This window comes from Solanum lycopersicum, chromosome 10 (genome assembly GCF_036512215.1).
Source record: "Solanum lycopersicum chromosome 10, SLM_r2.1".
NCBI lineage: Eukaryota > Viridiplantae > Streptophyta > Magnoliopsida > Solanales > Solanaceae > Solanum > Solanum lycopersicum.
Window position 1 is genome coordinate 61,118,527 of NC_090809.1, and position 26,345 is coordinate 61,144,871.

General features: G+C 37.7%; 2 protein-coding genes and 4 non-coding genes across 6 annotated transcripts; all 6 read left to right on the forward strand.

The window, feature by feature from the left end:
• Nucleotides 1–1,520: 1,520 nt before the first annotated feature.
• On the forward strand, nucleotides 1,521–11,293 carry LOC543600 (transcription factor TGA2.2). Its single transcript, NM_001309871.1, has 11 exons — nucleotides 1,521–2,183; nucleotides 2,888–2,991; nucleotides 4,970–5,040; nucleotides 5,182–5,367; nucleotides 6,851–6,928; nucleotides 7,013–7,072; nucleotides 7,205–7,282; nucleotides 7,374–7,425; nucleotides 8,615–8,886; nucleotides 10,151–10,399; nucleotides 10,857–11,293. The coding sequence occupies exons 1-11, from the start codon at nucleotides 2,140–2,142 to the stop codon at nucleotides 11,004–11,006; spliced, it is 1,344 nt and encodes a 447-aa protein (NP_001296800.1). The 5' UTR covers nucleotides 1,521–2,139; the 3' UTR covers nucleotides 11,007–11,293.
• A 472-nt stretch (nucleotides 11,294–11,765) lies between these two features.
• On the forward strand, nucleotides 11,766–11,926 carry LOC112940205 (U1 spliceosomal RNA). Its single transcript, XR_003244162.1, has one exon. It is a non-coding gene; the product is annotated as a U1 spliceosomal RNA (small nuclear RNA).
• A 989-nt stretch (nucleotides 11,927–12,915) lies between these two features.
• Nucleotides 12,916–13,076, forward strand: LOC112940212 (U1 spliceosomal RNA). Its single transcript, XR_003244172.1, has one exon. It is a non-coding gene; the product is annotated as a U1 spliceosomal RNA (small nuclear RNA).
• Nucleotides 13,077–14,119: 1,043 nt separating this feature from the next.
• On the forward strand, nucleotides 14,120–14,280 carry LOC112940226 (U1 spliceosomal RNA). Its single transcript, XR_003244191.1, has one exon. It is a non-coding gene; the product is annotated as a U1 spliceosomal RNA (small nuclear RNA).
• Nucleotides 14,281–14,869: 589 nt separating this feature from the next.
• On the forward strand, nucleotides 14,870–15,030 carry LOC112940215 (U1 spliceosomal RNA). Its single transcript, XR_003244180.1, has one exon. It is a non-coding gene; the product is annotated as a U1 spliceosomal RNA (small nuclear RNA).
• Nucleotides 15,031–15,931: 901 nt separating this feature from the next.
• On the forward strand, nucleotides 15,932–19,413 carry TGA2.3 (transcription factor TGA2.3). The gene is made up of 4 exons (NM_001374506.1): nucleotides 15,932–16,117; nucleotides 16,783–17,054; nucleotides 18,211–18,456; nucleotides 18,907–19,413. The coding sequence occupies exons 1-4, from the start codon at nucleotides 15,976–15,978 to the stop codon at nucleotides 19,054–19,056; spliced, it is 810 nt and encodes a 269-aa protein (NP_001361435.1). The 5' UTR covers nucleotides 15,932–15,975; the 3' UTR covers nucleotides 19,057–19,413.
• The last annotated feature ends 6,932 nt before the right edge of the window (nucleotides 19,414–26,345 follow it).

A 26,345-nucleotide genomic window follows, 5' to 3' on the forward strand; every position in this document is an offset into this window, starting at 1 on the left:
TTTATTCGTTTTGGTCCTTGACCTTTAATGATATTTCAGTTTGAAGGTGATTTTATATTGTAACAAAAAATTGAAAGGAAATATTTGAATCGAAGAATTTAAACATGTGCGAATCTACCTCTTGTAAATAATGAAAATCAATATGATATGAATAGGTAGGATGAAATATAACGAATGATAAAATTGAATAATTTTTTTTTGCTAAGAAGTAACCAAATAGTGCAATACTTAGTTTTTAAGTTGTGTTTGAAAATTGGCATTTTTTTGTAACAAGGGTGTTTACATCTAGGCATGTAGGGTAAAAGCTTTTGGTCAACATAACCAAATTTATGTCTATTTTGAGAAACATTTATATTGACAATTATTAAAGCCAACTAATTATCATATGTTTGACTATGATGCTTTAATCATTACTATTTTCATTTATGGAATTTTCATCAAACTTTTCTTCTTTGTTGTTTTCTATATTCCAAAGTTCCCAACAACTTTTATTTAGTACTCATCCACATCCACGATTACGATTAGTTCAAAATATTATTGTAATTTTTGTAACGAATTATATAACGGAAAAGAGATTAATCTGATTCATGCATGTATAGAAAATGTGTGTGGAGGCATTAATGAGAATGTTTCAAAGTTTGACTATAACGAGTTGTAAGAAAGGTGAAGATAGTCCAGAGAAGATCAAAAGAAATAATTAAACATGATATAATACATCTTCAATTTTTTTGAAAATATGAGTCATATTAACTCTAGTTAAGAAAATTTTGAAGATCGAGAATCGGGATAGATTGTAGTGCTTATACGGGGGAGAAACGGGGTTTTATTCTCTTCTTCTCCTAATTTAGTAATCTTGCATTTCCAAACATATCCATATGCGACTTTCATCTGATCAAACTATTTTCTCCAAAATAAAAATAATCGCCAAATACATGAACCTATTTAAGATAAAAAAAATAACAATTACATTAAATTATATTCAAAACCATTAATATTTCACAAAATCAAGGTGTTCAATTTTCTTCTCCAAATCTATCCTTGACATATTCCTAATTCAATATAGTTTTTTAATGTTGTATATAACAAGCTAGATAAATAAACAAATCATAATTAAAGGATATTAATTAGTCAAAACCCACTACTTCAACTAAAGGGACTCAAGTGAAAACAAAAAAACTTTGGGTGTGTTACATGTAACTTCCAAAACTTTATAAGCAGAATCTGAAATTAGATTGTTTTATTATGTAAGTGCGCTAAATAATTTAGGAATATTATAATATACCTCTCACTTTTCCTTATTTGTCATTTTAATATATAATAAAAAAAAAATTAATTATTTTTTCTTATTTATATTTAAAAATATTAATCACTTTTTTCTCTAAAATCTAAATTATATATACATCAATCAATACAAATATCCATATTAGAACGATAGATAAAATTTAAAATAAACAAATAAAAATAATCGGATCGAATAAATATTGATATATATATATATATATCTCGGTGGCTTAGAAAATGACGTGGGGGCTAGCGTAGTTTGGAATGATCTAAACGTCACGTTTGTCATCTTCCTCTCTCTTTCCCTCGTTGTTCGTGGTCATAAATATATAATATTAAGTAAAATTATACAAAAATTAATTCTGGGTTCGTTGAATTTTGTGTAAAAAATGAGTCTTTATACAGAAAATTCGACTTGAAATTGTTTACTGACCAGTCATTGAACCACTCTAAGCTTTGGTTTATTTAGTTTTTATACGAAGTGGGGTTGTAGAAAATTCAATTTTCTTGAGTTTTTTATTTTATTTTATTAATTTTAAGCTTTGGGTATTAGATATTAACTCATTTTGATGAAGGGGTAGTTGGGTTTTGATAAAGTTTTGACCTTTTTGTTGTTTGAAGTGAGGGTTTATGCACAGCTGTTTTTTTTCTTTTTGGGGTTTTCTTGATTTTAATGGTGTATGTGTTAAAGTTTTAAGCGGTTGCTTTTGGAAGTTTTTGTATTTAGTCAACTGTTTGAAAGGGGTTTGTAGTTTGATTTTGTTATTGTAGAGTTTTTGAGTGTATGAACTGAGGTTGTGGATTGTTGATGATGATGTGAAGATTGGTAGAAAAGGCTATAAGAGTGGTAATTTTGGGATGCCAAGTTTCATTTCTCAGATTCCAGTTTCAAAAAATCACATGTATATCTCTTAACATACTTTCACTTTTTTTGAATTTCTGTAAAGTTTAGTTTGCTCTTTGCAAGTGTTGGATTTGTTTCAGATGGGGATTACTGTTTATTCTTATGTTTATGTTGAAGGATTCGAGTTTTGAGATTGTTGTTATAGGGACTAGGCTATATATCTTTCTGTTTGTTTATGTAAATGAAAAATAGAAGTCTCTTATAGTTTGATTGTAACTTGGAGAGGTGACTTTTAATGAGTTTTAGGGTAGGAATGAAAAAGGAGAGCTGAACACTCTTTGTTTCAGGATCGGATAGTTCCTGGTAGCGGTGGAGGTAGGATTTTCGTTAAGGGGGTTCAGAAATTATTTTAACTTTTTATATATCATGTGTTTTCCGGCGAAGGGGATTCAAATGAACCCTCTTCTGCCCCTCTAAGCTTGCCACTGGTTGTCCAGATCACTGTTTAGGTAAATCAAGTATTCCTATTAATACTCCGCTAGTCCTTAGAAACGCGTTTAATTTAATAAGAAGAGGAAAGAATGTTCAACCACTTTGTCGTCAAGTTGTTTCTCAGAGTTCCTCCTGAATATTTACAGTGCAACGTGTTAGTATAAATCTAGAATTATTATATGTCATGGTTGATATGCTTATATGAAGGTGACATCTCCAATTATTAATTCCTGTTTAACAGTATTTTTGGGCTGTAATTTTGGATTTCAGGGGCACAGAAGGGAACAATACAAATACTTCTCGAATGTCTGAATTTGGGGTGCTTGAGCAATATCTTGGATTCCGTATTGGAGATGGTGTTAATGTTAATCGAAGTATGTATTTTTAAGACTAGTCCTGAATGTTCTTGGGCTGCCTATCTTTCCTCTCACTCATCTGATAAAAGAATCTTCTTATGTTTGAGCGTTCTTTAAATTACAGCTTTACAGTAGGCACCAAGTGTGTTTTGTCGTTAGTGTTTCTAGTGAGCGTTTGGTCACCGATGATCTCATCAACAAGTTTTACTTTCTATGCAAATTTGGTAGTTGAGACTCCGAAAAGTTGAAATGAGCTGAAGAGACTGATCATGGCGTAGGACTTCTCTTTGCTTTTCTAGCCAGTCAGGTCTAAATGTAGTAAGAGAAGTGGGAATTTGAACTTAACTTAGTTCCAACTGTAAGTGAGAGTTCAAGATTATATAGGGATATGTGGACATGAGGGTCCAACATTGGGTAATTTAACATTGCGGGAATTGCATCATACTATTTAAAGAGCAACTGACCTTGGGCATAACTCTACCCAAAAAACTAGTTCATTCGGTGAGAGTTGCTGAAGACCATATAAAGAAGGTAAAATTAATACCCTTGACCTATGTGGTACCGTAACGTATGACTCCTCTTTATAGATAATATTTGAAAAAGTAATATTCTTATGTGGATATCTATAGGTTTGGAAGATATATTCGACACATAGTATATGAAGTAACCTCTATATAGATATATTCGACACATAGTATATGAAGTAACCTCTATATAGATAATATAAGAAAAATAATATTCCCATTTATGTTATACGCACATAGTATATGTAGTAACCTCTTTGTAGATGATCTACCAAAAAGTAACATTCCTGTGTAGATATCTATAGTTTGGAAAATATATTCGAGTGCATAGTATTTGAAGTAAATAATGTTTTGTGGTGTTGAGATAGCTAATTTGGATTAAGAAGACTAAGTTCATTGTTCCAAATATTTGATATATCTTGAACTGGGTCTTCCTATTTGGACAATGTTAAATAAGAGATAAATTAGTATTATTCCAGGAAGGTTGGATTTGGCACCAACAAACAAATGGGAATTGTTTTTTGTCCTAATATGGGTGCAAGACATGTCACCTTTTTACATAAAAAAGTAGCAGTGTCAAGAAAAAGTTCTGATTGCATTAAATTTGGGTTTAGCTCTAAATGCACTGTTAAAAAATTAGGTCAAAAGCACGGACTTCATAAGTTATGTACCTGATGGTCATTTGCACAATTTGCTCTTATTTCCTGATCTATCTATATTTAATACAGTCGCCACCATCTGGTTTTGTGTTTGTCGTTTTCGGATTACAATGTAATGTAAAGATGGTACTCCCTCCGTTTCAATTTGTTTGTCTTATGTTCTTTTATAACCCATTTAAAAAAGAACGCCTCCTTTTTGACAACTCTTATATTTCCACTTCACATGACATGTTTAAGACCACAAGATTAAAAGACATTTTGGTACATTCAACATATGAGTTCAAACCACAAGATTCAAGTCCTCTTTACTTCTTAAACTTTGTGCCACGTCGAAACCAGGCAAACAAATTAAAACAAAGGGAGTACCTATCAAACATAATGTGAAAATATTGCAAACAATAGCCAAAAAATGTCGGAGAGCATGGAGGACAAGGATAATTGGGGTTTTATTCCTTTGTGCTCTTCAGACAAACTGCCCTGTCAATGTAGCTTCCGGCGTGGAAGAACTAACTTATGGTATAATAAACTGGATTTGTGTTCTCCAGATTCTCGATAATATTGAACCTAAATGTTTAGACTGATGTTTGAAAGTGGTACGGATCCCCCTTATTAGAGAACTGTGGTTGCAATGGTATTCTTGAGCTTGATGTCAACTGTAGTAGGAATGCTAGATTTTACTGACAAGCACTTGTGTTTCTTTTCTAGTGTTCAGTTATATGTGAACCACAATTGTCCAGGAACTTGTCTCACTTATGTGAAGGCTGACCATTACCTGTGTAGTATGATTGATGAATATATCTTTTGTTGGTTTAGGTCCCCTATTTAATTCTACATCTGCAGCTAATCCAGCAGTGGGATTTGACGTCTCTGGGACCATCAATAGGGTAATTACGGCATTTAATCTCTCTACATTTCTTCCTAAAGAGAAGTAGAAACTGTTAATCTGATATTGCCAGAGATTCCACAGACTGAGGGCAAGGCTTTAAGCTTATTTTGATATATTTTTTTTCCTATTGAGCTTGCAGAATTTAGCTCCTTCAAATACAAGTTTGTCTACTGCTGCTCCAGGATCTCATGTAATACAATTGCAATCAAACTTAGTTCCTGCAGCTGGCACTCATCCTGAGAATTGGGGCGAGTCCAACATGGCAGATTCTGGTTCTCGCACTGATACTTCAACTGACATGGATGGAGATGATAGAAATCAAAGGGTAATTTACTCTGCTTGTCTCAGTTTCATCGCCTAGCCTCTCTTAGTCCATTTCTCTTTGGTTTGTAAAGACCTGCAATGTCTTGGAACTTATCTTGATTTGAGTAAGAATAAAATTTAACCGAAGCAAAGAGTCAAGGGGCCATCTAGGCAAACCAACAAATATCGACTGGGGTTTTGGTTGTTGTTATTGCACTTGGCCACCTTCATAAAGTGAAATGTTAATTTTGAGTCATTTTGTTCTATTTGGGTCTACGCTGATCAGACTTGGGTTCGGGCATCCGACTTGGTTGCTGCCTATGGAAAATTCAGATTCTTTATCACATAAATTTTAGGATTCAAGGGTATGTATCCGAGTACTGATACAGGTGCTGGGATATGACCAATAACTGTTTATTATGATATATAAAGTTATATTTCAAATTTTCAATTAGTTGAAGTTATTGAACATAAATTAATAGAAGTTCATTCCTTATAAACACCAATATTTTGTTCTTTTTTCACGCAATAGAAAAGGGTTCTCATACTTGACATTTTCTGAGACTGACCACGTTCACATACTTTATCTATATTTATGACATAAAACCAAAAATCAAACTAAATACCAGATCAATTTATACTTCTCGGTCTAGAATGTGGCAAATACCCAAGATAAGTTGACCCAGTCTGCTATAGATCTCACACCCACACCTATGTCGTGTCTACTTGGGTACGGTGGAGATTTTGAAGAGTGCTTGCAACATAGATTTTGTCACTTGTATGTCCGTGTAAGAAAGAGAATGAAATTTGGAGAATCTCTGGTTATCGAGAACTCTAATTTTCCTTGAATGATTAGCACTATTCCTTTCTCATCTTATATGATTCTTTTCTGTTTGGGATGTCTCAAAATGTTTTGACATATTCCATCTCTGCAACTTTTACATCTGTCAAGAATCCAAATTGTTTAAGGTAATCAAATTTCAAACTTCAATCTTATGTTTTATTTGTTAGATGAACTTTTCAATCATTATTACTTGAATTCTGCGACCCGTAAAATTCAAAATAAATGGAATGGAGTGTGTATTATTGAATTATTAATCCAAAATATAAGACTATTATTTGTATTGTAGAGAAATGGATAAGTGGAATAGATACAGAGGATTCATGTTAACCAATCCCAAACTAGCTGTTATTGAGCAATAATTGGTTAATTGTCTAGGTTTCATCACTTCAATTTCATACTTGAGTTTTTGGTTCACAAATATGTATTTTTATTGAACTGAACAGTTTGTACATGCAACATACACTTTCTCCTTAAGAAACAAGGGGATTTTTGTATTTTTTGTGGATCTTTTAGTTTCAGTGATTGTTAATGCAGACTTTTAGTTTCGAACTTCCAATAATTGTTATTGCATGCCTAAAAATTAAGCGGAAACTTCTTTATCATAATCTGGTTTGTGTTCTTACATTTCAGTCATGTATGAAAATTCTTTTCCATTATGCAGATTGAGACGGGTCAATCCAGGGCTATTGCAGCTTCTGATTCCAGTGACAAATCAAAAGAAAAAGTCTTGGATCAGAAGGTTCATTTCTCACTATTTAGTCTTAGAAGAGGAGAACTCATGTTCCTTTCTTATTTTCGTTTTGCTTATCATCACTTCTTGCAGACATTGCGGAGACTTGCCCAAAATCGTGAAGCTGCTAGAAAAAGTAGACTGAGGAAAAAAGTAAACCTTTCTTCTCTCATTCTCCACACTAGTTTGTCATTTTAGTATATTAGGGATGCTGAAGAGAATATGTCAGCTGATTATTTCTCACTCGTCTTTAAATGACTAATTCCGTACTTGCTTATGCTGCAGGCATATGTACAACAGCTGGAGAATAGCCGGTTGAAGCTATCACAGTTGGAGCAGGACCTTCAGCGAGCACGTCAACAGGTATTTGCTTCTTCCTTTCATGTGCTTTCGGGAGGACAACTTGAGGAGGTTCCACAATCTTCTCTTATTTTGTTTTTTTGTGCAACTGAAGGGGAAGTACATCTCAAACATGGCAGATCAATCAAATGGAGCGGGCGCCAGTGGTATGCCCTTCTCTTGTAGCTCCCTTTTTTCATTTCAACAAACAAGAAAATTGATGGGCTTCTTCTAGATCTGTTGAGGAAGTATCACTTCTTGATGCTAAATTGAGCTAGGAGTGGGTTGTTATTTCATGTTTCTTGCATTTGAATCTGTTACCATCTGTTGTCGTTAGTGTTTCAGTTGCCACATTATTTCTTTTTTATTATTGTTCATCTTCTGGAAGTCATGTATTGCTTTCCATATTAATTAACCTGTTTTCTCCACTGCCATATCTCCTTTACCCCAGCCACTTTGATTTGCTGCACTTGAGCCGAAGATCTTTCTAAAATAGTATCTCTAGCTCTACGAGGTAGGGGTAAGGTCTGCACATTCTATTTCCCTCCCCAGAACCCACTTTTGGGATTACTCCCAGCAGGACAGACTACACTTGATGTAATAAAGACTTGTTCTAGGAGAGCAAAACTGGGTATGTTGTTGCAACTTCCGTAGTTTGACAATACTCTTTATTGTATCAGCTATGATATCTTTAAGATCATCTAGATGTGCCTCTCATAGGTGACTATGACAGGATTTGGGTAGTTCTAGGAAATTTTGGGTGGAATTTGAATGGTTGGTTTCATTAGACAGATAAGCATCCACCATATTGCAGTCGAAACAGATATTTATACATGATGGCTATCTCTATCTTAAAATCTTCCTATATGCACTTTATGCACCTTTCAGTTTTTCCAGGAATAGTTTGTCTCACATATTTTGTGTGTCGCATGGTCTCTGTTTAGGTAGCAAATAAGACGGAAATAATGTGTGTTTTTAATTGAAGGAGATTGTTAGAACTTCAGTTTTCTTGAGTTTCCCTGATTAAGTGGATTCAATTAATGAGATAACTTGTGAAATCCATCTGCGTGTCAATACACTGTGGATGGCATTTAATTCAATATTGAGGAACAAAGTAAACTGCAACTTTCAATTGGTACTTGGTTCATGTTCGTAAGTCTCACACTTGTGATGGTTGCTACGATTAAGATAATGAATGAATCGGTTGCTGCTTTATGCATTCAGTTAAATACACGACTTTTTTTGTATTAGGCTGGCCATTCTTAATAGGATAACGTTCAACCCCTAATTTCTGATTGCACTGAAAAAGTTGTTTTCTCGTGGTAAGATAACCTTTCAGATGCTGCTGTTCTGCAGGGACCTTAGCATTTGATGCAGAATATAGTCGATGGTTAGAAGAACACAACAAACACATCAATGAATTGAGAACCGCTGTCAATTCACATGCAAGTGACCCTGAACTGCGAAGTATTGTGAATAATGTCACTGCACATTACGATGAGGTCTTTAGGGTGAAAGGAAATGCAGCCAAGGCAGACGTATTCCATGTCTTGTCAGGGATGTGGAAAACCCCTGCCGAGCGATGTTTTATGTGGATTGGTGGCTTCCGCCCCTCGGAACTTCTTAAGGTGACCTCTTCTTGTTTTCATGTGTTCAATTTTGCATCTGTTCTTGTATATTTCCAGTCTAGGCTTTTCCTGTAAAGGATTATAAAGAGCCGTTATGCTGCTTGATCATGTATGAAAAGGTCCTATTATTAGCAGGACTGATAAGTTCTTAGTAGTGTGGATTCATTGATTTATGCCTGTGAAAATTTACTTGCTAAATATTGGATGGTTTCACTTTCCGAACGAATGAGGTGCCGTGTAGTGTACAATTGCATTTTTATGTCATTATCCTCTATAACACCATCACTGTAGTCTCGTGACCTTGGTTCTGTCATTCTCCTTCAAATGGCATGGACTTACATTTATTGTACTGAAGCTTTTGATTTTCTTCTTGTGTTCACTGGCATAATAGCGACTCTAAAGAAAACCTGATGCCTAGAAGCAAAAACTTGGATGAAATTGTGTGATTATCTCTATCCATCCCGGATGAGGTTTCCTGAGCTTCTCCAGCTTGGTGATGTTAGCAGACTTCCAGTGGCATCTGATGTTAAATATGCTTTCACTCTGTCCGTTCACAGATGTTTGTGCAGGAATTATATCTGTGCTGTACATTATATTTTCCTCTGTTCTTGTGTCATTTGTTCACGCGTCAATCAGATGTTGACAATTTAAGAACTTCAAGTTGCTTCTGTAGATAACACCCTTCTGTGTATGAGTTTCTTTATAACCAATTAGGGGCATTATTTCTTTATAACTATCTTATCCGTAGGCTGAGATTGTTCGACATGTAAAGAGAAGGTGCGTGGATGCGCCTGTAAGGGAGTGTGGGAAATTCATTGTTAACAAGGAGAGGGAGAGGTAGGCCGAGGAAGAACTGGGGAGGTGATAAGACAAGACATGAACTGCAGCTTAGTAGGTAGCGAGTACGTAATGGAGTGTTGTCACGCTTTGTGTGTGAGAGGCAGGGCCTAGCCTCCTCTACGCTTCTCCTTATTAGTATTATTATTTAGTAATCACGTAGTTTCCTTTACTTTAATGTGTATTGCTATCTTTTGCTATTCCTTTTCGTCATTTGCTCTGTACCTTGCTATTTTGTTGCTACCATGCTTCAAATTATTTTCTTTTCTTTTGAGCCGAGGGTCTATCATAAACAACCTCTCTACCCACAAAGGTAGGGGTAAGGTCTGCGTACGTCCTACCCTCTCCTCTCCTGACTCCACTTGTGTGATTACGCTGGGTATGCTGTTGTCTCATTTTTTGTGAAATGATTTCTTTGGTAATGCAGCTTCTAGTCAATCAGTTGGAGCCTCTGACCGAGCAACAGTTAGCTGGCATTTACAACTTGCAGCAGTCATCCCATCAAGCAGAAGATGCCCTTTCACAAGGTATGGAGGCGTTGCAGCAATCCTTGGCAGAGACATTAGCTAACGGATCTCCTGCTACTGAAGGGTCATCAGGAGATGTAGCTAATTATATGGGTCAGATGGCAATGGCTATGGGGAAATTAGGGACTCTTGAAGGTTTTCTCCGTCAGGTAACTCTATTTTTGCGGCTGCTTCCTTTTTTGTTTGTTTTAATTGTTTACAATATATAAGCTGCAAATGCTCGTTCAGTTGTTTGAACATGTGGAAGTCGGGGGCAAGCAATTATTGTTCTGGAGGTCTTTGTAACTGCAACCAGCATGCATTGCCCACAGAATCTTCAGAATGTCTTGTTTTTATTGGTCTTTGGAAAAAAAATGTCTGGATACTTTGTCCTCTTTTATGTCCTTTAATGAGATCATAAAATAACCGAAGGGTTATGTTCTCCAACGTTCTTAAATCAACAATTGTCCTTCTGTCTCATACTTGTATCTCTCTTGTGAATCATATGATTCAAGACAGCCAGTCAATGTTCAGAGATTTCTGGTTTGTTATATTAGTTTTATGTCGTCAGTGGAGGCAAAATACGTGAAGCTAAACGTCGTTGCATCTTTCTGGCTCTTTTAACAGGCGGACAACCTGCGTCAACAGACATTGCAACAAATGCATCGCATATTGACAACCAGACAATCAGCCCGTGCTCTTCTTGCAATAAGTGAATACTTCTCACGTCTTCGAGCTCTCAGCTCTCTTTGGCTTGCCAGACCACGAGAGCAATAAGTATGACATGCATTGCGATATTCTACTGAAACTCAGATATACTACTTCGATACACTGGCCGGTATATGAGATCCAGCAAAGTTACTCTTATGTATAAAGTGGTATTGTATGTGCTTGTGGAAGTGCAGAATTTGTTTTCTTTCTCCTTAGGTTTATAGAATGCCAAAATTTTACTTTGTGACTTAGGAACCAATAATGTACCTGTGTTTTTAGTTTTACAAGGAAAAAGTTTAGGGATTTTTAAGAAGTGTAATAGATATTTTTAGAAAGTTTTATGCTTAATCAAATTATAGCTTGTGACTACAAAAGTCTCTCTTCTGATATGTTGGAAAATATACAAGCATATTTCTGCAAGAAATGTTAGAATCTGTTGTTATTTATCTTTCCATAAAATCTAATTACACCAACAAAACTTGTGAAAAAATAAGGATGAATATGTTGATATATTTCTTTTTCTTCATCTTTATACTCCTGTTTTCTGAATTATAAATGTCATACTCTACTTTTCAAGGTCAAGTTGAATTATTTTGAATAAAAATATGTAGATTACTAGATTGTTTAAAATACTGATATCTCAAATTGTCGATGTAGTGATGAAGAACGATCACTTTATTCATATATTACATTCATCAATATGATATATTATCGAAATATACATATAAGTTCCATTCAAACAATGAATTTTGTCCCACATCATCATCAAGGAGAAAGCAGAGCAAAAGTTGTAGTACAAGTAATGGGCTGAGCAGACTGGAAAACATACTTACCTGGACGGGGTCAATGGGCGATCAATAAGACCCATGGCCTAGGCTTGTGACCTTCATTGCACTTTGGAGGGGTGCCTGCCTAAGGTCGGCCCAAGTGGTCGAGCCTACGTCATAATTTGTTGCTGTGGGGGCCTGCGTTCGCGCGGCCCCTGCCCAATACTAAGATCTAAATTTGTTTGGTCATATATTAAGCACGGCTCTATAATTGGGCTCCAAAATATATTAAATTGTTATATTATATATTAAGTGTGAATAAAAAAATATAGAAAGATAAATTTAGTTTGAATATGTCATAATACATTCATAAAGAAAAAAATTGGTTAAACAAAATAAAATGCTAATAAGAATTGCTCATGTTATAAAGTGAGTGAAAATGTTATGAAAAGTTGTTCATATATGAATTTATTTCAACTGTTCTCAATATAGCTGTTGTTTCTATACTTGATTTTGATGCTTCCTGTATGTATTTTGTTCTTTGTTGGATTCTGGATATGAGCTTGTGTATTACCGTGTTTGATGTCATTATCCATCACAGAACTCGGCCTTTGTCAGTGGTCTTCTAATGTGACATAATGCTGTTTTGTTCTCGATGATAACTCCTGTCTGTGATGTCGTAAGACACTTATTTTGCTTGTATCCGTATATGGCTATACAGATAACACTCCTGTTAGCTGCTACTGTATATACATTTTCACGTAAGCTTATAGACTCTTGTTGAAGACGCAGAATAAGGTTCTGAACAAAATGAACCTGACATAAGTCCGAAGAAGTTGAAAACCAACATGACCTGAGGAAGCTGGTGATGCTGCAGCGATGCTATATAAGAAATGTGTGTGTATTATTATATATGTTATCGATAATTCATCCTTTCTTAGAGAAGTTGCCTTGTTTAATCAAGACAACAACTCTTCAGTTGATTGAGCCATATCCATTTTCTTTGGATAATGTAATACAAGAACAGAAAGATTCTGAAGGAAATCGCGCTGCTGTTAACAGTTGCCATTTTGTTGGCTTGTTGCTCTATATGTTACTGATTACTCGGAGAGTAACACCGTTTTCGACTAATTCTCCCACATCAGCATCTGAGAGAGAAGTGGAGTAAAGACAGTAGTATTAGTAATGAGCTGAGCAGGCTGGAAAACTTACTTACCTGGACGGGGTCAATGGGCGATCAATAAGACCTATGGCCTAGGCTTGTGACCTCCATTGCACTTTGGAGGGGTGCCTGCCTAAGGTCGGCCCAAGTGGTCGAGCCTACGTCATAATTTGTTGCTATGGGGGCCTGCGTTCGCGCAGCCCCTGCCCAAATCTACGCCCAAAAATTTCTCTGGCCCATCTGAATTTTACAAAAACATATGTTTTCTCTGCCCCATCTGTTTGATATAAGATTATTTCGACTACATTATCAAACACAACGATAAGTGATGTCTATATGACTAACAATCTAAAAGTGCCATAAGTCAAAGAAGGCGCGATAATGAGTCTTGGCTTCAAAGATCAAATATTTGTCTTGAAAATACAAACCAGCTACAGTACTATTACATTGGGCCTGATCTTATGGGTAGCGAATACCTTTAGCAGATGCAGGAGCTTGTGGATGATTCCAAGAGTTTGTGCTGCATATTCTTAAGTTTGGCAAAGGCCATTAGTCTAAAAACTAATACCTGTTTGAAGGACTAGTTACAGATTGCTAAGTTCTAGATGACTTACTTCTACAGAAATTGGTTTACTAGAACAATTGTTTATATGGCATTGGTGAGAGTTGCTTTGGCTGATCGATACAAAACGAAGATCTGCTGAAACAGATAAGGGTATAGCTGGTTTGCTTATGGTCCTTTGGTTTGTAAGATCAATGGCTATACAGTTAACATTTTCATGTAAGACTGAAGAAGTTGAAAACTAACATGACCTGAGGAAGCTGGTGATGCTGCAGCGATGCTATATAAGAAATGTGTGTGTATTATATACGTTGTCCAAAATTCATCCTTTCATAGAGAACTTGACTTGTTTAATTAAGACAACACTCTTCAGTTGATTGAGCCATATCATCCATTTATAACTCAAAATCTGATTTTATTAATGTCTCTTGAATGCTCTCTTTGAGTATAGACTTCAGTTTTTTCCTCCATTTCTTTTGATGATTGCCATGTTACCAGAGACTAACTTTTTGTTATCTATGCCGGGGAGAATGTCAGCGTGTTGCTACTTAGTTTAGCGATGTTGTATATGTTACTGATTACTCGGAGATTAACGCCATTTTGGACTAATTCTCCCACATCAGTATCTGAGAGAGAGAAGTGGAGCAAAAGCAGTAGTATTAATAATGGGCTGAGCTCACTGGATTACATACTTACCTGGACGGGGTCAATGGGCGATCAATAAGACCTATGGCCTAGGCTTGTGACCTTCATTGCACTTTGGAGGGGTGCCTGCCTAAGGTCGGCCCAAGTGGTCGAGCCTACGTCACAATTTGTTGCTGCGGGAGCCTGCGTTCGCGCGGCCCCTACCCAAACCTAAGTAAAAATGTTCATCTCTTTAGTTGATTGAGTAGAGTAATGCATATCTTATTTATTTAAAATACCTTGATTATATATTTATCTACTTCTACGTGGTGATTGTTGCTGTCGAACACTCTTGTTGAACTTATACTCCTTTGCTTCCTATACACACTTATTAAGAAAACAATGACTACATTACCAAAAACTAAGATGAGTGATTTCATTTCAAATTTCAGGTCTTCTGTTGTTTGCCGGAGTTAATGTTGTTCTGGTCTCAACGATAACGCCTGTCTATGATTTTGTACAATTTCCATCCCCATTGGGTAAGAAGAGTAAACACTTATTTTACATGTGGATTCATTATGTATAGTATTTGTATATCATGTGGTTCTAAACTCTTAATGTTTTGTTGCTGTGTTTTTACAAAAAACAAATTCAGTAAGTTGACACATTTTAGATAGTAATTTCCTTTCTTTTCAAAACAGAATGCTAGAGAGAGTAATGCCATTTTCGACTAAATCTCCCACATCAGCATACAAGAGGGAGAAGTTGAGCAAAAGGAAGTAGTATTAATAATGGGCTGAGCTCACTGGATTACATATTTACCTGGACAGGGTCAATCGGTGATCAATAAGACCCATGGCCTAGGCTTGTGACCTTCATTGCACTTTGGAGGGGTTCCTGCCTAAGGTCGGCCCAAGTGGTTGAGCCTATGTCATAATTTGTTGCTGAGGGGGCTTGCGTTCGCGCAGCCCCTACCCTATCCTAAGATCAAATTTTTTGTCCATCAACAAATTTTATAAAGAAAATTTGGGTACTAGTTTGAATGTAACACAATGTTAATTGATAATCGGCGTTTAAAAACTAATTGATACGATGCTTTATACTTGCAAAGCATGTTGCAAAGGCAGAGTATATGTAGCTCGGACTCTTCAAAGTAAGAGCCTCCAAATTTAAAATTTCGTAAATAAAGACATGTCATGAAGAAGATTGTGCCTATAAACCCATTTCGTAAATAAAGACATGTCATGAAGAAGATTGGGCCTATAAACCCATTTAGGCATGTAATTTAGGTTGTGTTGCTTGGACTTTTCAAAGTAAGATCTTTTATCTATTTATTTTTTAAAAAATTTGCATAATTTTTTTAGTATTCTAATTTTTAAATTAAAGTAAAATTTATTGTTGAATAAGGTTTTTATTTTCTTTAAAATTTGCATAATTTTTTTAGTATTCTAATCTTTAAATTAAAGTTAAATTTATTGTTAAATAAGGTAATAAATTTAGGTATTTTTTGTAATTGACATAAGAGTATTATGTTAAACTTTTCTTTTTGAATTTAGAATTTATGTTATATTTTTAAGTTTCATTTATTTTAATAGTATGGACTTTGATATTTTACATCGCAAATCATTTATTCTTTTTGTTAGACTTGATATATCATTTTTTTGTTAAATGTTTTAATAACTTTATGATATTATAGTTATAATATTAAACCTTTCATCCGAAATTATTTATAGAAAGTTAATTTTACTAATTTTCAAAGATAAATTAAATCAAATAAAATAACTTTTAAATTAAAAAAAAACATCCCTCGTCTAACTTTTAATTTTTAATTTAAAATATCTTTTTACATAAAATAAATCATTTTCGGACTTTTTAAGCCCATTCAAACGGCACTGTTGAGCTCACAGAACATTTAGCTGAATGGATGCAATGGGTGATAGCGAAGGCCATAGGATTGTGAGCTCTACTGCGTTGTGGAGGGGTGACCGCCGGCCAGCCCAAATTGTCCAGGTATCGCAGTTGGAGCAGGACATTGAACGAGCACCTCAACAGGGAGAAAGTGGTATGGCCTTTTTTTTGGTGATTGAACTTGTGTGCCCTAGCTTCCTTTTTTACATTTCAACAAACAAGAAATTGATGGGATTTTGCTACCAAATTGAACTAGGAGTTGCTTGTTATTTAGTCATTACACTTTATTATACAGGATTTGGGTAATTCTAGTTAGGTTTGGTTGAATCGGAATTGTTGGTTTCACTAGACAGAAAAGCATCCACCATAGATTGCAGTCAAACGTACTTAATTGTGTGGTCTGTGTTTTGGAAGCAAATAAGATTGGAAATAATGTGTTTTTTCTACTTGAAGAAAATTGGAGAACTTCAGTTTTCTTTATTTTACCTGATTAACTGGAATCAATTAATGATATGATATGACTTGTGGAATCCATCTTTGTGTTGATACACTGTGGATGACATTAAATTTGAAATTGAGTAACAAAGTAAACTGCAGCTTCCAATAGGTTCTCAATACTCACATTTGTGATGGTTGTTATGATAGTGCTAATGAAAGAGCCAGTTGCTGCTTTATGCATTCAGTTTAATACTTGACTTTTTTGTATTAGACTGGCTTACCTTAACAAGATAAAGTTCAACCCCATATCGTCTTCATGATTGCACTCAAAAAGTTGTTTCCTTGTGCTAAGATGACCTTTCAGATGCTACCGTTCTGCAGGGCCCGTAGCATTTGATACAGATTATATTCGATGGTTAGAAGAACACGACAAACACATCAATGAGTTAAGGAACGCTGTCAAATCACATGCACGTGATCCTGAACTGCGAAGAATTGCGGATAATGTCACTGCACATTACGATGAGGTCTTTAGGATGAAAGGAAATGCAGCCAAGGCGGACGTAGTCCATGTCTTGTCAGGCATGTGGAAAACCCCTGCTGAGCGTTGTTGTATGTGGATTGGTGGTTTCCGCCCCTCGTTACTGCTTAAGGTGACCTCTTCTTACTCTCATTTCCGGCAATTTTGCACCCGTTCTTCCATATTTCCTTTCTAGACTTCCCCTATATATGATTATAAGAAACTGTTATATGTGGAACTTCATTGATTTATGTTTGTTAAAATCTAGAATACTTGCTAAAGATTGGGTGGTTTCACTTTCCGAATGAATGAGGTGCCGTGCATTGTACATTTACATATTCATGTCACTATTTTCTATAACACCATATTGTAGTCTCGTGACCTTGGATAGTTAAGGTTTGAGATTCTCCTTCAAATGGGACATACGTACAATTATTGTGTTGAAGCTCTTGCTTTTTTTCGTGCATCCACTGCATAATAGCATCTCTAACAAACCTGATTCCTAGAAGCAAAAGCTTGGATAAAATTGTGTAATTATCTCTATCCATCCCGGATGAGGTTTCGTCAGCGTCTTCAGCTTGGTGATGTTAGCAGACTTCCAGTTGCCTCTGATGTTAATGTGCTTTCGCTCTCTGTTTATGGATTTTGTGCAGATATTATATGAGTGTTGTACATTATATTTGCTTTTGTTCTTGTGTCATTTTTTCATGCATCTTTCAGAAATTGATAAATTAAGAACCTCAAGTTGCTACTGTAGATAACACTCTTTGCAAAATTGAATAATCATAATTGTATAGTATAAGTTCAAAATGCTGCTTCTAAGCCGTACACAAGTTTCTTTATATCTAATTATGCATCATTCTTTATAGTCGGCATCTGAAGAGGAGATGCGTGGATCTGCCAGTAAGGATGTGTGAATGGTTGGTTGTGACAGAGTGGGGAGACTAAGGTAGAGGTAGGCCGAGGAAGCACTGAGGGAGTTGATTAGATAGGACATGACAGAACTTTAGCTTAGGCCAGAGGGCTAGTAGGTAGCTGAGTGTTGTCGAGTTTTGTGTGGGAGAGGCAGGGTGGCTAGCCTCTTCTCCGCTTCTCCTTGTTAGGATCATTATTTAGTAATTCCGTGGTTTTTTTCTCTCTCTGTGTGTATTGCTATATTTTGCTATTCGTTCTCTTCATTTGCTTTGTATCTTTTCTTCAATGTGTATTACCTCTTCAAACCCCACTTGTGGGATTACATCGGGTATGTTGTTGTCTCATTTCATGAAATGATTTCTTTGGTAATGCAGCTTCTAGTCAATCAGTTAGATCCTCTGAGTGAGCAACAAGTAGCTGACTTTAACAACTTGCAGCTGTCATCCCATCATGCTGAAGTTGCTCTCTCACAAGGTATGGAGGCGCTGCAGCTATCATTGGGGGAGACATTAGCCATGGGATCTCCATTTACTGAATCAGGGAATGTAGCTACTACTTATATGTGTCAAATGGCAATGGCTATGGGGAAATTAATGACTCTTGAAGATTTTCTCCGTCAGGTAACTCTATTTTTGTTGCTGCTTCCTGTTCTTTGTTTGAATTGTTTGCCATGGATATGCTGTGAATGCTTGTTCAGTTGTTTGAACATGTGGAAGTCGTGGGCAAGAATGCTTGTTATGTCCTTAAGAATACGTCTTGATCTTTGAACTAGACGTCTCTGGATACCTCATCCTCTTTTATGTCCTTTAACGAGGTCAATAAATAAGCCAAGGGTTATGTTCCCCAATGTCCTTAAATCAACAATTGGCCTTCTGTCATCTACATGACCTTCTTATACTTGTATCTCTCTTATGAATTATATGATTCAAGACAGCGTGTCATGTTCATTCCCAATAGCAATGTGGTGTAACAACTCCCTGTTCAGAGTTTTCTGTTTTTGTTTCATGTCGTTTCTAGAGGCAAAATACGTGAAGCTAAAAGCCGTTGCATCTTTCTGGCACTTTTAACAGGCGGACAGCCTGCGTCAACTAGTATTGCAACAAATATATCGCATACTGACAACCAGACAATATGCCCGTGCTCTTCTTGCAATAAATGATTACTTCTCAATTTTTCGGGTTCTCAGCTCTATTTGGCTAGCCAGACCACGAGAGCAATAAGCACAAAAACCATTGCAGTATTCTGCTGAAATTCGGACACTACTTTGATACACTGGCCAGTATATGAGATGCAGCTAAGTTGCTATATTTTGAAGTGGTGGTACTGTATGTGCCTTGTGGAAGTACAAAATTTGTTTTTCAAAGTATAGAGAAATTTAGCAGGGGTGTTTGTCATTTAGATAGTTTTCCCAAAGTGGTGTATATTGTGCTTTTGTTCCACTTCTTTTTGTGTGGGTTGAAACATTTAATTTTGTTGAATTAACCTTCTGTACTCTCTAATATATCTTGTGATATTATTTTCTGTACGAATTGTAAGACCAATTGCTTAATTTTATTTTTCAAAAAAAAGTTGATGTATTTTTAGCATTACTTTTTTACTTAAGCAATGATCTATGGAAAACAAAACCTTTAAAACTGTGAATACACCAATATTTCAGATTCCACTTTGTATTTGATAAAGTTGATAGCCATGCAACCAATCAATGAAATATTGATTATTACTTTTAATCCGTTTGAAAAAGAATGACTTGTTTCCTTTTTAGTTTGTTTAAAAAAGAATGATCCTTTTTTTTGGCAACATTTTAGCTTTTAACTTTTCACGTGTCATGTTTAAGATCACAAAATTAAAAGACATTTTGGTACATTTGATATAACTTTAATTTAGAACCACAAGATTCGAAAATCTTCTTTCTTTTTTTAAATTTTGTTACTAGTCAAACTAGGCTATTCTTTTTAAAACGGAGGGAGTAATTAATATGTAGTGGTAAACCTGATTCACTCTTAGAAGGCTAAGGGCTTATCGGGTCTCTGATTCAAACTTTCTGCGTGGAGAAAGTCTTGTTGGAACGCTTTCTCCGAATGAGCCTCGTAATGTACGATTTTGATTTTATCGAGACTTCAATGTGAGCTCCGACATTCGAACACCGAGTTGGACAACCAAAAAAATATTTTTTTATTCATTTACATATTTCCTTAGTAAAAAATAATTATAAGACGCATTTAACTATTTTACACTTATTTATATATTTAGATATAATTGAAGTTTTTATAAATTTAATAATAAATTTAATTTTACGTTAACAGTAAATAATCTGAAATAACTATTTTTAGAAATCACGACCATAATTTTTGAAAGGGAGTAGTAGTAAATTAACAACTTTCTTTTTTTGTTTAAAATTTCGAAATTGACTTCAAAAAAGAAGAAGAAGAAATTAGTTCTCAATTTATCATATGTTTTTATTGCTTAATTTTTTTTTTATTTTTTGTCTTGCTAAAAAGTATAGAAGGGTTTTATTTTCACTTTGTGAAAAGGCCAAAGTCATATGCGGCCACTCAAACTTATCCCGATTATTCACTTAGACACACGTACTACCTATTGAACACCTTAACCACCCCGATTTGAACCGCAAAACCATTTTTTGCCTACATGGCAAATCGTTTGTGACTCACGCAAATGGAGCGCGTGAATTTGTTTTTTTTTCTCATTTTTACACTGACTACATGGGCTTGTTTGACCTTCCAAATGGGTCGGACAAGCCGTGATGGCCAACCGTATGCATAGACAAGGTCTTGATGGACATCCACGAAAAAATTTGGCATTTTTGACGTCCGGATCACCCAAAAAATGGTGTGCTATAGCACATGAAAATCGTCGAAATGAGGGGTATGCTCGCTTCATGGCTCGTTTGACCTTCCAAATGGGTCGGACAAGCCGTGATGGCCAACCGTATGCATAGACAAGGTCTTGACGGACGTCCACAAAAAAATTTGGCATTTTTGACGTCAAAATCCAGATCACCAAAAAATGGTGTGCTATAGCACACGAAAATCGTCTAAATGACGGGGTATGCTCGCTTCGTTGCTCGTTTGACCTTCCAAATAGGTCGGACAAGCCGTGATGACCAACCGTATGCATAGTCAAGGTCTTGACGGACGTCCACGAAAAAATTTGACATTTTTGACGTCAGAATCCGGATCACCCAAAAAATTGTGTGCTATAACACACGAAAATCATCGAAATGAGGGGTATGCTCGCTTCGAGGCTGGTTTGACCTTCCAAATGGGTCGGACAAGCCGTGATGGCCAACCGTATGCATATACAAGGTCTTGATGGACATCCACGAAAAAATTTGGCATTTTTGACGTCCGGATCACCCAAAAAATGGTGTGCTATAGCACATGAAAATCGTCGAAATGAGGGGTATGCTCGCTTCATGGCACGTTTGACCTTCCAAATAGGTCGGACAAGCCGTGATGGCCAACCGTATGCATAGACAAGGTCTTGACGGACGTCCACAAAAAAATTTGGCATTTTTGACGTCAAAATCCAGATCACCAAAAAATGGTGTGCTATAGCACACGAAAATCGTCTAAATGACGGGGTATGCTCGCTTCGTTGCTCGTTTGACCTTCCAAATAGGTCGGACAAGCCGTGATGACCAACCGTATGCATAGTCAAGGTCTTGACGGACGTCCACGAAAAAATTTGACATTTTTGACGTCAGAATCCGGATCACCCAAAAAATTGTGTGCTATAACACACGAAAATCATCGAAATGAGGGGTATGCTCGCTTCGAGGCTGGTTTGACCTTCCAAATGGGTCGGAAAAGCCGTGATGGCCAACCGTATGCATAGACAAGGTCTTGACGGACGTCCACGAAAAAATTTGGCATTTTGACGTTGGAATTCGGATCACTTGAAAAATGGAGTGCTATAGCACACGAAAATCGTCGAAATTAGGGGTATGCTCGCTTCGGGGATTGTTTGACCTTCCAAATGGGTCGGACAAGCCATGATGGCCAACCGTATGCATAGACAAGGTCTTGATGGACGTCCACGAAAAAATTTGGCATTTTTGATGTCGGAATCCGGATCACCCAAAAAATGGTGTGCTGTAGCACACGAAAATCGTCCAAATGAGGGGTATGCTCGCTTCGGGGCTCGTTTGACCTTCCAAATAGGTCGGACAAGCCATGATGGCCAACCGTAGGAATAGACAAGGTCTTGATTAACGTCCACGAAAAAATTTGGCATTTTTGACGTCAGGATCCAGATCACCCAAAAAATGTTGTGCTATAGCACACGAAAATCGTCGAAATGAGTGGTATGCTTGCTTCGGGGCTCGTTTGACCTTCCAAATGGATCGGACAAGCCGTGATGGCCAACCGTATGCATATAAAAGGTCTTGATGGACGTCCACAAAAATATTTGGCATTTTTGACGTCGGAATCCGAATCACCCAAAAAATGGTGTGCTATAGCACACGAAAATCGTCAAAATGAAGGGTATGCTCGCTTTAGGGCTCGTTTGTTCTTCCAAATGGGTCAGACAAGCCGTGATGGACAACCGTATGCATAGAAAAGGTCTTGACGGACATCCACGAAAAAATTTGGCATTTTTGACGTCAAAATCCGGATCACCCAAAAAATGGTGTGAAATAGCACACAAAAATCGTTGAAATGAGGGGTATGCTCGCTTCGGGGCTCGTTTGACCTTCAAAATGGGTCGGACAAGGCATGATGGCCAACCGTATTCATAGACAAGGTCTTAACGGACGTCCACGAAAACATTTGGCATTTTTGACGTTGGAATCCGGATCACCCAACAAATGGTGTGCTATAGCACACGAAAATTATCGAAATGAGGGGTATACTCGCTTCAGGGCTTGTTTGACCTTCCAAATGGGTCGGACAAGCCGTGATGGCCAACCATATGCATAGACTAGGTCTTGACGTACATCCAGGAAATTTTTTTGCATTTTTGACATTGGAATCCGGATCACCCAAAAAGTGGTGTGCTATAGCACACGACAATCGTGAAATGAGGGGTATGCTCGCTTCGGGGCTCGTTTGACCTTCCAAATGGGTCGGACAAGCCGTGATGGCCAACCGTATGCATAGACAAGGTCTTGACGGAATTCCACAAAAAAATTTGGCATTTTTGACGTCGGAATTCGGATCACCCAAAAAATGGTGTGCTATAGCACACGAAAATCGTTGAAATGAGGGGTATGCTCACTTCGGGGCTCGTTTGACCTTCCAAATGGGTCGGACAAGCCATGATGGCAAACCGTATGCATAGACAAGGTCTTGACGGACGTCCACGAAAAAATTTGGCATTTTTGACGTCGGAATGCGGATCATCCAAAAATTTGTGTGCTATAGCACACGAAAATCGTCGAAATGAGGGGTATGCTCGCTTCGTTGCTCGTTTGACCTTACAAATGGGTCGTACAAGCCGTGATGGCCAACCGTATGCATAGACAAGGTCTTGACGGACGTCCACGAAAAAATTTGTCATTTTTGAAATCAGAATCCGAATCACCCAAAAAATGGTGTGCTAAAGCACACGACAATCGTGAAATGGGTGGTATGCTCGCTTCGGAGCTCGTTTGACCTTCCAAATGGGTCGGACAAGCCGTGATGGACAACCGTATGCATAGACAAGGTCTTGATGGACGTCCACGAAAAAATTTTGCATTTTTGCATCGGACTCCGGATCACCCAAAAAATGATGTGCTAAGCACACCAAAATCGTCGAAATGAGGGGTATGCTCGCTTTGGGGCTCGTTTGACTTTCCAAATGGGTCGGACAGGCCGTAATGGCCAACTGTATGCATACACAAGGTCTTGATGGACGTCCACGAAAACATTTGGCATTTTTGACGTCGGAATCCGGGTCACCCAAAAAATAATGTGCTATAGCACACAAAAATCATCGAAATGAGGGGTATGCTTGCTACGGGGCTCGTTTGACCTTCCTAATGGGTCGGAAAAGTCGTGATGGCCAACCGTATGCATAGAAAAGGTCTTGAAGGACGTCCACGAAAAAATTTGGCATTTTTGACGTCAGAATCCGGATCACCCAAAAAATGGTGTGCTATAGCACACGAAAATCGTCGAAATGAAGGGTATGCTCGCTTCGGTGCTCGTTTGACCTTCCAAATGGGTCGACAAAGCCGTGATGGCCAACCGTATGCATAGACAAGGTCTTGACGGACGTCCACGAAAAAAATTTGCATTTTGACGTCGGAATCTGGATCACCCAAAAAAAGGTGTGCTATAGCACCTGAAAATCATCGAAATGAGGGGTATTCTCGTTTCGCGGCTCGTTTGACCTTCCAAATGGGTCGGACAAGCCGTGATGGCCAATCGTATGCATAGACAAGGTCTTGACGGACGTGCACGAAAAAATTTGGCATTTTTTACGTCGGAATCCGGATCACCCAAAAATTGGTGTGCTATAGCACACGAAAATCGTCGAAATGAGGGATATGCTCGCTTCGGGGCTCGTTTGACCTTCCAAATGGGTCGGACAAGCCGTGATGGCCAACCGTATGCATAGACAAGGTCTTGACGGGCGTCCATGAAAAAATTTTGCATTTTTGACATCGGAATCCGGATCACCCAAAAAGTGGTGTGCTATAGTACACGACAATCGTGAAATGGGTGGTATGCTCGCTTCGGAGCTCGTTTGACCTTCCAAATGGGTCGGACAAGCCGTGATGGCCAACCGTATGCATAGACAAGGTCTTGAAGGACGTCCATGAAAAAATTTGGCATTTTTGACGTCGGAATCCGGATCACCCAAAAAATAGTGTGCTTTAGCACACGAAAATCGTTGAAATAAGGGGTATGTTCGCTTCGGGGCTCGTTTGACCTTCAAAAAGGGTCAGACAAGCGGTGATGGCCAACCGTATGCATAAACAAGGTCTTGACGGACGTCCACAAAAAAAATTTGCATTTTTGACGTCGGAGATCACCCAAAAAAAAAGAAAATCGTCAAAATGAAGGGTATGCTCGTTACGGGGCTCGTTTGACCTTCCAAATGGGTCGGACAAGCCGTGATGGCCAATCGTATGTGTAGACAAGGTCCTAACGGACGTCCACGCAAAAATTTTACATTTTTGACGTCGGAATCCGGATCAACCAAAAAATGGTGTGCTATATAGCACACGAAAATCATCGAAATGAGGGGTATGCTCGCTTCAGGGCTCGTTTGACCTTCCGAATAGGTCGGACAAGCCGTGATGGCCAACCGTATGCTTAGACAAGGTCTTGACGGACATCCACGAAAAAATTTGGCATTTTTGACGTCGGAATTCGGATCACCCAAAAAATGGTGTGCTATATAGCACACGAAAATCGTCGAAATGAGGGGTATGCTCGCTTCAAGGCTCGTTTGACCTTCTGAATGGGTTGAACAAGCCGTGATGGCCAACCGTATGCTTAGACAAGGTCTTGACGGACGTCCACGAAAAAAATTGGCATTTTTGACGTCGAAATCTGGATCACCCAAAAAATGGTGTACTATAGCACACGAAAATCGTCGATATGAGGGGTATGCTCGCTTAGGGAATCGTTTGAACTTCCAAATGGGTCGGACAAGCCATGATGGCCAACCGTATGCATAGACAAGGTCTTGACGGACGTCCACGAAAAAATTTGGCATTTTGACGTCGGAATCCGGATCACCCGAAAAATGGTGTGCTATAGCACACGAAAATCGTCGAAATGAGAGGTATGCTTGCTTCGGGGCTCGTTTGACCTTTCAAATGTGTCGGACAAACCGTGATGACCAACCGTATGCACAGACAAGGTCTTGACGGAAGTCCACGAAAAATTTTTGCATTTTTGACGTCGGAATCCGGATCACCCAAAAAATGGTGTGCTATAGCACACGAAAATCGTCGATATGATGGGTATGCTCGCTTTGGGGATCGTTTGACCTTCCAAATGGATCGGACAAGCCATGATGGCCAACCGTATGCATAGACAAGGTCTTGACGGACGTCCACGAAAAAATTTGGCATTTTGACGTCGAAATTCGGATCATCCAAAAAATGGTGTGCTATAGCACACAAAAATCGTCGAAATGAGGGGTATGCTCGCTTTGGAGCTCGTTTAACCTTCCAAATGGGTCGGACAAGCCGTGATGGTGAACCGTATGCATAGACGAGGTCTTGAAGGACGTCCACAAAAAAATTTGGCATTTTTGACGTTGTAATCTGGATCACCCAAAAAAATGGTGTGCTATAGCACACGAAAATCATCGAAATGAGGGGTATGCTCGCTTCGGGGCTCGTTTGACCTTCCAAATGGGTCGGACAAGCCGTGATGGCCAACAGTATGCACAGACAAGGTCTTGATGGACGTCCACGAAAAAATTTGGCATTTTTGACGTTGGAATCCGGATCATCCAAAAAATGGAGTGCTATAGCACACGAAAATCATCGAAATGAGGGGTATGCTCGCTTCAGGGCTCGTTTGACCTTCCAAATGGGTCGGAC

Bases quoted from the DNA above. Each gene is read 5' to 3' on its own strand.
- LOC543600 (NM_001309871.1), top strand. From the start codon at position 2,140: ATGCCAAGTTTCATTTCTCAGATTCCAGTTTCAAAAAATCACAT. The intron at 2,184-2,887 runs GTATATCTCTTA...TTTGGATTTCAG, and splicing joins CCAGTTTCAAAAAATCACAT to GGGCACAGAAGGGAACAATA. The intron at 6,929-7,012 runs GTTCATTTCTCA...CACTTCTTGCAG, and splicing joins AAAAAGTCTTGGATCAGAAG to ACATTGCGGAGACTTGCCCA.
- TGA2.3 (NM_001374506.1), top strand. From the start codon at position 15,976: ATGGATGCAATGGGTGATAGCGAAGGCCATAGGATTGTGAGCTCTACT. The intron at 16,118-16,782 runs GTATGGCCTTTT...ACCGTTCTGCAG, and splicing joins ACCTCAACAGGGAGAAAGTG to GGCCCGTAGCATTTGATACA. The intron at 17,055-18,210 runs GTGACCTCTTCT...TTGGTAATGCAG, and splicing joins GCCCCTCGTTACTGCTTAAG to CTTCTAGTCAATCAGTTAGA.